At 37.6% G+C, this 13,791-nt stretch overlaps 1 protein-coding gene across 1 annotated transcript in view; it reads right to left on the bottom strand.

Moving 5' to 3' along the window:
• LOC104586484 (Pseudouridine synthase family protein) overlaps window positions 1-13,791 on the bottom strand; it is an 88,526-nt gene that overhangs the window by 29,240 nt on the left and 45,495 nt on the right. The window contains exons 5-7 of the mRNA XM_010243734.3: window positions 6,075-6,157; window positions 1,128-1,227; window positions 987-1,049 (exon numbers count right to left, since the gene is read on the bottom strand). Coding sequence (XP_010242036.1) covers window positions 987-1,049; window positions 1,128-1,227; window positions 6,075-6,157 — 246 coding nt within the window. The remainder of the gene's footprint in view (window positions 1-986; window positions 1,050-1,127; window positions 1,228-6,074; window positions 6,158-13,791) is intronic.

The following is a 13,791-nucleotide window of genomic DNA, read 5'->3' as shown; positions in this document are numbered from 1 at the left end:
ATCAAACAAAAATCAAAAAAACTGGTTTTTCACTCTTTATGGACCTAACTAAGGTCAGCTCAGTACCAAAAGGTTCAAAAACTAGGGTTTCACTGCAACCGACTCAATGAAAGAAAGAGAGAAAAAGAGGCCGCTCCTACCAAAGCTTCCCAACCTTCTTCAAACCTCAACCGCCCCCTTCTAGGGATTAAAAGAGACCACCCAAGCCCTAAGCGCCACACCCAATCCTTCTCCTTATCCTATAACTTGAAATCTCTCTAGTCGGCTAGGGTTTGGGCAGAAAAACAACGGCTCCACTTCTTGACACTATTCAACCAAACTTTAACTCTCCAAACCCTCTACCAACTAGGCAAACAGTCCTCTGTATGATCAGAAGCTTATCTCTCCATACACTCTTCTAATCAAAGGGTGTATGGGAAAAGAAAAGATAAAGGAAAGAAGAGGGAAACCTGATCTTATACCAAGATGTAAAACTGTCCTTCAAATCTGATAATTAAACCTGATTACAGCAGTAAAAAGGAGAAAAAGAGGTGATTGCAGAAGGAAGAAGAAGATGGAGAAGAAGAGAAAGGAGAAGAGAGTTCTATAGATTCCTCCTCTCTCTCTTAATCTTTTATTAAACCCACTTAACTATGACTAATTACATCTCTGCCCTTAAGTGGGCGGCCGGCACTTAAATAACTTGAAAGAAACACAAAACAATAACAGGCCCATTAGCACATAAAATGTAAACATAGTGCTACTTAAAACATAAACAAGTACTAGGACCCATTCAGCCCAGTCTCTCTACATCTTATTTCAAAGGTTGCAGCAAAAACCCAGTTATATTTTGTACTACCATCTCATGGATCAAAAGATAGAATTATAGTAAATTGTAGCACAAATGTCACATAGAAATATTAAACATTCATGGCAGTGATCTTAGTTCTTAAACAAATTCAAGTAAAAAGAGAACTAAAGATAATAGCCATTAGATGGGGGGGAACCTGACAACCAGCTGCCCTGAAGGAACTGAAATCATGATGTCCAACAAGGATTTGACATGCTTTCTGCTAGAAAACCAATCAATTGATCATATAAACATTAAAGAAACAATCTCTTGAGAAAAGATAACGCAAAGAACAAACCTGCATAGCAGCAAGATCCAACACTTCTGGTACATGCCATACACGATCTTTCTCAAATGTCGATAAAGGCTCTGGCCCAGATAACAAGCGATAAAAATACCTAAGGCAATCATATACCACATTATATATGTTTACTATAAATGTAATGTTAATTATATCCAAACAATATTAAGGTTTGCAAATCAGGTCAAGAAATCAAATAGGAGATTTGACCATCACGTTAATTATATCCAAAGAATATTTCGACTATATGTATAAACTCCATGGACAAGCTAAAATGTCCATCACGTTGGGGTATACTTTGGATCAGGGTTACATGTTCATTTCCTGAGCCCATATCAGCACTATATCCCACCTTGTTTTAGCACCCAAAGTTATAATATTTTAATCACAAAAAGCTCCACAAAGAAGAGCTATTTTAAAAATATGGCAAAGGGATTTAACCTGAAATTTGCCCCATGAATAGGCAGTGAGAGGAACATATGAGGAATGTCAGGCCTATAATCATATTGTTACATGAAAGATATCTTGGCCATAGAAGCAAGTTTCTAAAATTGATCTGTAAACTGAACTTTAATTAATCTATATCATATTGCCCCTTGAGACACGACCAAACATATCCATGCTAGGGTCTTAAATTCTTAATCCATACATAAAATATTGGTTTTCAATTTTAATTATAGTTCCTTATCTTTTAAAAATGTCTTATATTAAGAAGGAAAAATGAACAACATAAGTAAAAAACAGGGGTTCTCAGCTCCGCTAGCTCACCGGAACGGAGTAGAACCCCATTTTTTACAAACGCTGTTTACTTGTCCTTCATAGAAAACAATCTTTTATGCATGTATTAAGAATTTAAGACCTAGCATGGACATGTTTGGGCTTTCCTCAAGGGGCTTGGCCAAGGGTCCAGGGATAGAGCACCCAACCCCCCATCCACTATGTTTAAATAGAGCAAAAAGTACAAAATTTAACTAAGTTGAACACCTAGGCCGAGGTGCAACATGCACAAGGCACACACCTAGGAGAACCAAGTGCGTGTCTTTTTAAAGAAGCTACATCTGGGCCTTGCCAGTGCACCTTAGGTGCACCTTTTAAATCACTGATCCTAGGCATCAAAAATTCTAAAAAGTTCAACTTTTTTATACAAATCAAGAAATATAAGAAAATTACTGTTCAACCCTTGTCTATATACCAACCAGTCCTACCCTTGTCTATATAAGGAGGGAAGAAAAAAAAAGACAGAGAGGAGTGAAACTGCTCAACTAGAGGAGAGGAAGAGAGAGGAAAGAGGAGTGAAGCCATCAAACTTGGGAGGAAAGAGGACGAAGATAATTCTGCTAATAGGAAAAAAGGTAGAGGTAGTACAAGTAATGCACATCCTTTCTTCCCTTCTATCCTGTCCACACATCTTATTTGGGCATTTTTTTTCCTTTCCCTGCTCTACTCTTTAAAAAACTCTCAAAGGGTCAAAGGACCTGGAGATTCTTGTCTTGTTTTAAGGTACACACACACAGACAGATTATATATAGATATAGAGCTTCTAATCCCTTTGGGCTATATGCCACATAAGAAAAAGGTTATTTGTGATAAGAACTGAAGTTTTAAACTCCCCGGTTTTAGGATTAAATTTGGTGGATTTATCCACCCTTATTATCTCATTTGGGAACTTTTTATTGATTATTTTATATGAATTTTTTTTCAAATCCATCACTAAAAACAAGTCTCGATAATGGGACCCACCCTTCAAATTAATTCTACTGTTTCATCAATGGGCCATACCCACTGTTGAACCAAATTTTAACCCTATAGTGGGTCTCATCTACTATCAAAATAGATTCAAATTATCTGATCAGTGTGCCATACCCATTGTCCAAGCTGAATTTCCTTATATCCTAATTTGTAGGGCTGACCCACTGCTAAAATAAATTTTGATATTATATCTATGGGACCTACCTTAAAATAAATTCTCATATTCTGATCAATGGGCCATTCCCACTGTTAAACCAAAACTTAACCCTATAATCAGTTCCATTCACCATCAAAAATAGATTTCAACGATCTGATCAGTGAGCCATAACCATTGTTAAAACTAATTTTAATAATCCTAATATCCTGTTTTGTGGGGGCCAACCTATAGTTAGGATAAATTCTGACATTATATCTATGGGACCCATCCTTAAAATTAAGGGGTTTTTATAGTTCAGTCCACCCCTAGGGTGGAGCTAAGATTTCTAGGGGTGGACTGAATCCTGACTGTGGATTGATGCCAAATCCACAGGCAGGATGTGGTTTATAGGGGGGGCAACTAGGAGGGGGCTGCAATTTCAGATTTCTGAGGTCGATTGCAGTCCACTTATCCCTAAAATTAATTTTTATGTTCTGTTCAATGGGCCATATCCACTGTTAAATCAAAATTTAACCATATAGTGGGTCTTATCCATTGTCAAATATCAATTCTAATGTTGTGATCAGTGGACCATACCTAGGGGTGGCCACGAGCCAAGCTCGAGCCCAATTTACAGGCTCGTTTATTAATCGAGCCAAGCTCAAGCCTAATAAATCTCGGCTCGTGAGGCTCACGAACTGCTCAAATAGCTACATAATAATAATAATAATATAAAATTACAAAAAATAATATATATAATAAAAATTCTACATATATATAATATTTTTATTTTTATATATAATAATAACTAATTATTATAATTCTAAACTTTTTAATATCAAATAAAAAATTTATATATAATTTTTTTATAAAACATTTTTCTCAAGTCGAGCTCAAGCCAAGCCGAGCTTGAGCCTCGTACTACCTTGGCAAGCTGAGCTAGAATAGATAGCTATTCAGCTCAGCTCGGCTTGAATCCACCCCTATCCATACCCACTGTTAAACTAAAATTTAACCCTATAGTGGGTCCCATCCACTATCAATAATAGATTCTAATGATAAGACCAATGGGCCATTCCCACTCTTAAAGCTGATTTTAACAATCCTTACTAGCAGGGACCCATGCGATGCACAGAATTTGTTAAGCGAAAGCTAAACAATAGAAACATATAAGAGTATACAATTGTTTTATATTTTTTACTTTTAAAATAATTAATAATTATTCATATTTTATAAATTACTTTTAAAATAATTAATAAATTTCAGCTAGGGTTGTTCATTGAACTGATGAAACCGACCAACTTGACCCAAGTTGGTCATTTTTCTAATATTTCCAGTTGACTTTGGTTAAACAATATCCCAAACCGACCAAGTTGGATTAGTTTTGCTTTGGCCATTTGTAAACATACCAAAATCAAACAACCCGACCATAGATATTCTTTAATATTTTATATTTTAAATATATTTTATGATATAATTTTCATATCATAAATACAATTTTTAAATTTATTTTATTAATAATGCCACTGTAATTTTTTTAAATTTAATTTAATTTTTTTAAGTTTAAATCTTTTGGACCTGCCGACCAAAACGAAAATCGACCCAAACTGATACAACCCGAGTTGGCCAGTTTTCACTAATGGTTGGTTTCAGGGACCAGGTCGATTTGGTTGGCAAAACAACCTACAACAAAACCGAACCAACCTGTGAACACTCCTAATTTCAGCTAAATTAATAGTCTAATCTCAAATAAATAACAATAGTCTAAACTCCAATAATAATTGAAAATTTTTAGCGAAATTAGTTATTTTCTAGAATTATTAATTGATAAAAGTGAAATTAGTTATTAACAATATTATAGTCATTTAAATAATATCATTATTTAAATTTTAAAATATTAATTATTTATTGAAGTTAATAATCCATAAAATTATAACATAAACTATTATTGCATAATTTCATCATTAATTTTGTAAAATATTAGGTTATTATTAATTTGAGCATTATGTTATAATTATTTTTCTACTTTAATAAATTTTTATTATTTTGTTTTTCTCATGTTAAATTTTTATTATTTGAATAAAATTTAAATTAAATAATCAGGAAAATCATAATTTATATTGTTAGTACATAATTTCGTGATGAACTTTGTAAAAATATAAAATTATTAATGATATGAATATTATTAAATCTATTATAATTATTTTTTGTTTTATAATAAATATTTTAAAGTTATTATATAATTTCATTAGAATATTTAAATAATTCTTAAATTTTTTAATTCAAACTTTCTTTAAATAGATATAGATAAAAAGTGGGGGAGATGATAAATAGGAATTAGAGATAATTTAGGAGAGAGACTCTCTACTAAATTAGAGATAATTTAGGAGATAAATAGGAATTAGAGATAATTGAGGAGATAAATAAGAATTAGAGATAATTAAGGAGAAAGTGGGAGATAGTGGGGGAGGTAGTTTAGGAGAAATTTAGGAGAAGAGATTATTTAGGTTATTAGGAACATATTCAAGAGAGAGAGATTTTAGGTAAATTTTTATGGGGAAGGAGAGAATCTCATTGGTTGTTTCAAAAATGACATGGAATAAAAAAAAAAGTAAAAAATTAAAAAAATAGAAATTTCCTAGACTTCCTTCTTTTACTATATATATATATATATATATGTCCTCATTTGTGGGGCTGACCTACTACTAAAATAAATTCTAACATTATATCTATGGGACCTACCCTTAATTTCTTACATTCTGATCAGTGGGCCACACCCACTGTTAAACCAAAATGTTTTCATGGTTCAAGAATGACCTAGTCTCCATTTAAAATATTTCAAGAATCAGAACAGAATAGAAACTAGAAATATTATTTCAAGGAAAAGAGAGTAGAGAACAATAATAAAAAGAGGAAAAGTGATTTGGGTGATTACCTTTTCGTTCAATGAATAAAATGGAAAAATAATAATTAAAAACTGCAATATAATAATTAAAAAATAAACCAGGACTGTCACCGATAATTGCTAGCAAATTTGCACTGATATAAAATACACCTACGTGCGCTCTTGAGCTTTAAATCTTGCATGAAAATTAGCTGGAACACAGCAAACATCTATGACTGTTATATCACCTTCATTTTTCTGCCATGAACAAGATTCACAAACTAACTAGGTGTCAACCTTCATAGAAGAAAACAACAACCATAAAAAAGGAAAACGAAAAAACAAAGAATGAAGACCTTAAATAGAAAACCACCCAAAACTCTACAATTAAGACAAGTTTACCCCTAGTGTATGTCAAATCATCATCCTTAAATTAGCTTCTTAATAGCCTGACCCAAATAACATATTGAAATATGCATTCAATACATCAAATGTCTAAAACCCTCTAACATGAGGAACCATGCAAGACTAGGGCCTGAAATAGATCAGATTCAGCAACCTAAAGCCAGGTTCAGCTTTCCAATAAGCAGGACTCCATGTTGAATCTAAGTTTAAACAAACATTCTTTTCATTAAGAAGAAAAAGCATAATTTCATTTATGTGCAACAAAAATTACAATAAGATATTACTGTGTATGATGGATTTACAATCAAAAGCTTCAACAATATTACCAGACGACAGTGTCAAAATGAACCCAATCCCTAAAGTACAAATAGATCCTAAAATATGCCATAGATTATGTAACTTAATTCTACACCCTAAAAGGATATTACAAAGCTGAAGAATATGACTTTCACAGAGGCAGTAAAAACTTGACCCGCGTGAGGACACTAGTATGTAAGACTATAAACGAACTGCTACTCCCATGGATCCAAACACAAAACTTGTATCTAATCAAGGGGAATTAGTTGATGACCCAGGACAATATGGGAGGATGGTCTATATATAGAATTACTTAACTATTATATGACCTAATATCTCATTTCTACTAGTGGCCTTTTATATCTCATTTGCAATAAGTGTAATCAGCCAGTTTATGAGATCCCCATGAGTGTCTCATCCAGATGTCGTTTTCATGGTATTACGAAACTTCAAAAGGTCTCCATGACTAGGAGTTATATATAAGGATCATGGTACTTAGTAGTTTCAGGTACAGTGATGCAGACTAGGTTGGATCTCCTTCATACTAGCAACCCACCACTAGTTTCTGGGAGAAAATCCAGTTACATGGAAGAGCAAGAAGCAAAGTAGCAGCCAAATTCGGACATTCAGTGCAGAGGCTGAATACTGGGATTTCACACTTTCTGTCTCTTTGCCTATGCATCTTCATTGTGACAACCAAGCTGCCACACAAATTGCTTCTAATCAAGTGTTTTATGAGCAGACAAAACATCTTGAGATGGACTGTCATTTTATCCAAGAAAAGGTGCAAAGTAGTAATGTTTATACTCCATTTTTCAAATCAGAAAAACAGCTTGCAGATCTGTTCACGAAGGCACTGAAAAGGAAATGAAATTACCATTGTATCCAAGCTGGGTCTATATGTAGGGTTGCTGTTGTAATGTTTAAAGGAGAGATAGATTAGTCAATATATCTTATAACTTAAGCAGGGGTAAGATCGGGAGTTCAATATTATTACTACAAAAAAACACTATTTTAATTTCTGATAGTAGAAGATCAAGACTGTAATCAGTCTTGAATCCTAATAGGTTTTAGGTTTGCAAAACAGAAGAAAAGTGAGAGAAAGGAGAGAAAATAGAAGAGAAACAAGAGAACACAAGTTGTTGAAAGGAGGGACAAATTCTAAAAAAAAATCTGCCGCCGCCACTCTCTTAATATTTATAGGTTATGTTTAGTACATAATGGAAAGGACACATCTGCCCTTAGTACTTACATAATAAATAAAGTATATAAAAGCTGAAATAAATAACAACTGAATTAACAAACTGACACTGCTATAACTGAAACAAATAACTACACTGCTGTCCTACGAACACAGTGGGGACCACTGCAGTGGGGCCCACATCAGTGTTCTCTACACTCCTCCTCAAGTTGGGAGTAGATATCTATCATTCCCAACTTGGATAGGTCTGTCTCTAATTTCTTCCTCGGTACAGCCTTGGTGAGGATATCCACGAGCTGCATATTAGATGTGATGTACGGAAGACACTTCTTGTGATGTGACCCTTTCTCGCACAAAATGTCGATCAACTTCGATATGTTTAGTTCTGTCATGCTGCACTGGGTTGTGGGCTATATTGATAGCTGCCTGATTATCACAATACAGCATTAAGGGCTTTTCATAGTCAATACCCAACTCTTCAAGTAGTGACCTCAGCCATAAGATTTCAGCCACTCCATTAGCCATTCACCTGTATTCCGCTTCAGCACTGGAGCGGGAAACAACACTCTGCTTCTTACTCCTCCAAGAGACAAGGTTACCTCCCACCAGGGCACAATATCCAGAGGTAGACCTTCTGTCATCAACACTTCCAGCCCAATCGGCATCTGTATAGACTTCCACCCTCATGTGATTACTGTTCTTGAGCAATATACCTCTACCCGGGCATCTCTTCAAGTATGCTAATATTCTCTCTGCCGCAAGAAGATGAAAAGTTCTAGGGGAGTGCATGTACTGGCTAACAACACTAACTGCATAGCTGATATCCGGCCGAGTGAGGCAGAGATATAGAAGCTTTCCAACCAACCGTTGAAACATAACTTTGTCTTCAAGAGGCTCCCCACCCTCTGCACTAATCTTGTGATTTTGTTCGATGGGTGTATCAGCCGGCTTAACACCCAACTTTCTAGTTTCCGCCAACAGATCTAGAACATATTTTCTCTGAGAGATAAAAATCCCCTGCTTGGATCTAGCAACCTCAATACCCAAAAAGTACCGTAGTGCACCAAGGTCTTTCACCTCAAACTCTTGATGAAGGAGCTGCTTGAGGGACTCAATCTCATGACTGTCATTTCCTATCACCACAATATCATCAACATATACTACTAGTAGTGTCAGAGAGGACTCCACCCTCTTGATGAATAGTGTATGATCTGACTGGGCCTGTACATAACCAAACTTTCCAAGGGCTAATCTGAACCTATCAAACCAGGCTCTAGGTGACTGCTTCAAACCATACAATGCCTTGTTCAGTCGGCAAACCTTCTTACCTGTCTCTGTATCATAGAATCCAGGAGGCAACTGCATGTAAACCTCTTCTTGTAAGTCTCCATTCAGAAAGGCATTTTTAATATCCATCTGAAACAGGGACCAAGAATGATTTGCTGCAAGGGATAACAGAACTCAGATGGTGGTCATCTTGGCTACTGGGGCAAAGGTCTCCAATGAGTCTATACCATAAGTCTGAGTGAACCCCTTTGCAACCAGTCGGGCTTTGTACCTTTCAATAGAGCCATCAGCATTGTGCTTCACAGTGAACACCCATCTGCATCCCACCAGTTTCTTTCCTTTTGGTGGGTCAACCAGTGCCCAAGTATTATTCTTCAACAGGGCATCCATTTCAACTTGCATTGCATCTTTCCATTCTAGAACTGATAAGGCTTCTTGCACTGTTCTTGGAATAGGGACATCGGCAATGGAAGTGAGATAGGACCGGTAAGATGGTGACAGACGATCAGAGGATAAGAACTGTGAGATGCTGTGAGTTGTAGAAGTGGTGCAATGTCGTTTCCCTTTGCGAATGGCAATAGGGAGATCAAGGTCATCCACAGGAGGGGAAGTGGCAACAGTGAGAGGTATCTCAGTAGGCTCTGGATCTAGAGCCGCAGAAGGAACTGGAGCTGGCCGGGACTGCCGAAGACTAGGATCAACCTGCCTGCATCACCTGTGATAGACTCTCAACTCCGGCTCCCTCTGACCACCCTCACCACTACAACCTTCATTACCCAGTGGAATAGGTAAAGGAACAGCCCCACTTCCACTCTCACTGCTCTCCCCCTGAGGAGAAACCCTAGGATAATAGGGTGTCTCCTCAAAGAAGGTGACATCCATGGAGACAAAACGTTTCCCTGAAACCGGATCATAGCAGCAATAACCCTTTTGAGTTTGTGCATAACCAAGGAAAATGCATTTGGAGGCCTTAGGTTCAAACTTGGAATGATGAGGCCCGAGAAGCTGAACGAAACATGTACAACCAAAGGTTTTAAGGGGAACAATGAACAACTCCTCGTCTGGGTATAGAAGGGAAAAGGGGGTTCTTATATCAAGGACCCGGGAAGGAACTCGATTAATGAGATAAACTGCCGTGAGGATAGCATCACCCCAGAAGCGAATAGGTACATTGGAGGTAAACATAATGCTTCTAGCCACCTCCAAGATAATGCTTATTCTTCCTTTCGGCAATGCCATTCTGCTGTGGTGTATAAGGGCAAGTGCTCTGGTGAATAACTCCATGGCTAAGAAGGTAGGAGGTCAATGGCTGAGCAAAGTACTCCTTTGCATTATCAGATCTAAGGACTTTGATTTTGGTCCCAAACTGAGTGAGAACCATCTGATGAAAGTTTTGGGTCAGAGCAGGAACCTCATCCCGAGAACGCATAAGATAGACCCAAGAAAAACGGGTATGGTCATCAACAAACAGTAGAAAATATCTGTACCCACCCATAGAAGAGATGTGATATGGCCCCCAAACATCAGTATGCACAATATCAAAAGAGGAATTACTCCTTTTATTACTTAAAGAATAAGAGGTTCTACAATGTTTGGCAAACTCACAACTCTCACACCTCAACTTTGATAACTCAACAGACTCAAATAAAGCAGGAAACAGACTCTTCAAAGACTTAAAAGACAAATGACCTAATCGGTTATGCCAAAGCATAACCGAACTCACAGACTGGGAAACAAAAGACTTCTTATCCAATGACTCCTCCCGACGAGAACTCTCTCCAAGCAGATAGATCCCATTCGTCTCACGGCCAGTCCCAATCACCTTCCTCGTCTCCAAATCCTAAAAAACACATCGGTCAGGGAAAAAGGTTACTGAACAGTTCATGTGTTTGGTAATACTACTAACTGAAAGCAAGTTAGTATCAAGCTTAGGAACATGCAAGACAGAAGATAAAGAGATAGTATCCAATAGCTTGATGTCCCCCTTGCCCGAAATGGGAACAAGAGAGCCATCAGCAATGGATACTCTATCTCGGCCAGAGAACAAGTGATAAGAAGTGAACAAAGATGGCAAGCTAGTCATATGGTCAGATGCACCTGAATCTATTACCCAACAGTGATCAGTATTACCTGGAGCTGAAGCATGGTAAGCTGAGGCTCGAGTACCTGAATGTGCAAATGCAGATGTGGCAGGAGCTGATGGTGACTAAGATGGCTGAGCTGAACTCCCAACTTCCTTTTCCAACTGTATGAGGGCAGCCCGAACAAAAGCTAAAGTCTCTAGGGATGTGCCTGATGAGGATGTTGAATCAGTGTTCACTGCCATATGAGCATTACCCTTCTTATTTCTTAGTTTTGCTGGGACCAAGTGAGGATGTAGCTTCCAACAAGTATCTTTTGTGTGCTTGGGTTTCTTGCAATGTTCACATACCAAATCCTGTTTATCTTCCTTCTTCCGGTCCCTTTCTGAGTCACCCCCTAGCTTAGGTTTAATAGCTGTCAGGGCTGGGAAAGGGGGCTGAGGCTGCATCATGACTTTTCTCCTGGCCTCTTCACTATGCACTAGGGAGTATGCTTGAGAGAGGGTCACACTATCTCTGGTCAGTATCTGTTGCCACACAATGTCATATTTTGAATTCAAGCCAGCCAGAAACTCAAATACCCTATTTGTCTCGACTTGCTTTCTGTGAGTCTGTGCATCTTTGGGACTCTCCCACTCAAGGGTCTCTAGATGGTGAATCTCATGCCACAAGGATTTCAAGGTAGAGAAGTAGACAAAAACTGGCTTCTCTCCTTGTTTAAGGTTGTTCACCTCACACTTCAGTTCATAGGCTCTGGCAACATTAAAGGGTTGGGAATAGGTTTCTTTCACAACATCTCATATCTCTTTGGCTGTCTTTGCCCACAAGTAATTATGGCTGATATGTGGCTGCATAGAATTACACAACCATGCCATAACCAAATAGTTCTCTTGAACCCACTTGGTGTATGTTGGGTCCTCCTTGGAAGGTTCTTTCACATCTCCCAAGAGGTAACCCAATTTTCCCCTTCCTCCAATAGCCATCATGGCTGATTGAGCCCACTCCAAATAATTTGACCCATCAAATCTCATAGTTGTAATCTGAAACCCGGCTTCAGATACACTACCATAACTGTGGTTTCCAAAACTACTTTCTCCCTGACCCTTAAACTCCATCTTTGATCAAGATTCAGTGGCTACAAACTGTTAGAGCCACTATACCAGAAAACAGAGTCAAACAAGCAAGTCTGGAATCTGATCCAAAACCAACACAAATCTGATCTGATCTGAAATCTGATCTGATCCGATTTGAAACCAACCCAAATCTGATCTGAAATCAATCGCCTATCACAGTATATGCAAGAAATCAACTCAAATCTGATCTGAAATCAATCGGCATGCACAGTACCAGGCAGCCTATCAATCTGAGATGCTATTTTCTGAAATCACTACTGTGGGGCCCACTGCTGCGAGAGCAAAATTAGGGTTTCAACTGTAGGTCTGAAGTAAGTGCTCAGCTGCACTCTCCAAGCAGTCCGCACAAGTGGGACTTGTCGTAGGGCAATATGAAACCCTAAAAATTAATTACCTTTAAAGAGGGGGGTTCGGCCCAACAGTCAAACCCTAGAAACAAACTTAAACACAGTTCGGCAAGCCAAACCCTAGAAACAAACTTGAACACATTCCGGCCCCTCTTTCTAGATAGGTCCAACCTATCTTGACTGATTGCAGTCTCTAAAACTCAGTAAGAAAAAAAACTTACTTATGTACTTCGGTTTACTGTCTTCTAGGGTTACCTGAACCCTAACCTTCGCTGCCTCTTCCTGATTACCAACTCTCCGCAAGCCGCGGCAAGTCTTCAACTGCTACGAATCTCTTCTGGTAATCTCCAAGATTCAGCCACCGAAAACTTCTTCAAAGCTTCCAGCCCTAGCTAGTCCTCATGTGGTCGGCTGGACTAGACACACATGAGAAGCCCTAGATAGGCTCTGATACCAAGTAGAAGATCAAGACTGTAATCAGTCTTGAATCCTAATAGGTTTTAGGTTTGCAAAACAGAAGAAAAGTGAGAGAAAGGAGAGAGAATAGAAGAGAAACAAGAGAACACAAGTTGTTGAAAGGAGGGACAGATTCTAAAAAAAATCTGCCGCCGCCACTCTCTTAATATTTATAGGTTATGTTTAGTACATAATGGAAAGGACACATCTGCCCTTAGTACTTACATAATAAATAAAGTAAATAAAAGCTGAAATAAATAACAACTGAATTAACAAACTGACTCAAACTGACACTGCTATAACTGAAACAAATAACTACACTACTGTCCTACGAACACAGTGGGGACCACTGCAGTGGGGCCCACATCAGTGTTCTCTACACTGATTTAGTTTAAGTGTATACATATATAAAGAAGTCATGACAATTGGGAGACTTCTTTTCTCAAATCATCAGACCAATTTTCTCCACTTGTGGTCAGTCGTCAAGCTATCAAACTGGTGAGAAATATTTTAGATTAAAAAAGAAAGAGCAGGAAAAAACAGATTCAAACAAGAAGAAGAGAGAAAAGTAGAGAATGTATTGAGAAAAAGAAGGGAGCAGAATAGAATGATCTGCCGCCCCAATCAATTGTATTACACATGACCATATGAGAGAGTGTTTTAAAGATGTACAAAAACTAAAATA

This window comes from Nelumbo nucifera, chromosome 5 (assembly GCF_055504915.1).
Source record: "Nelumbo nucifera cultivar China Antique chromosome 5, China Antique-T2T, whole genome shotgun sequence".
In the NCBI taxonomy this organism is placed as follows: Eukaryota; Viridiplantae; Streptophyta; class Magnoliopsida; order Proteales; family Nelumbonaceae; genus Nelumbo; species Nelumbo nucifera.
This window is presented reverse-complemented; position numbering and strand designations above follow the sequence as displayed.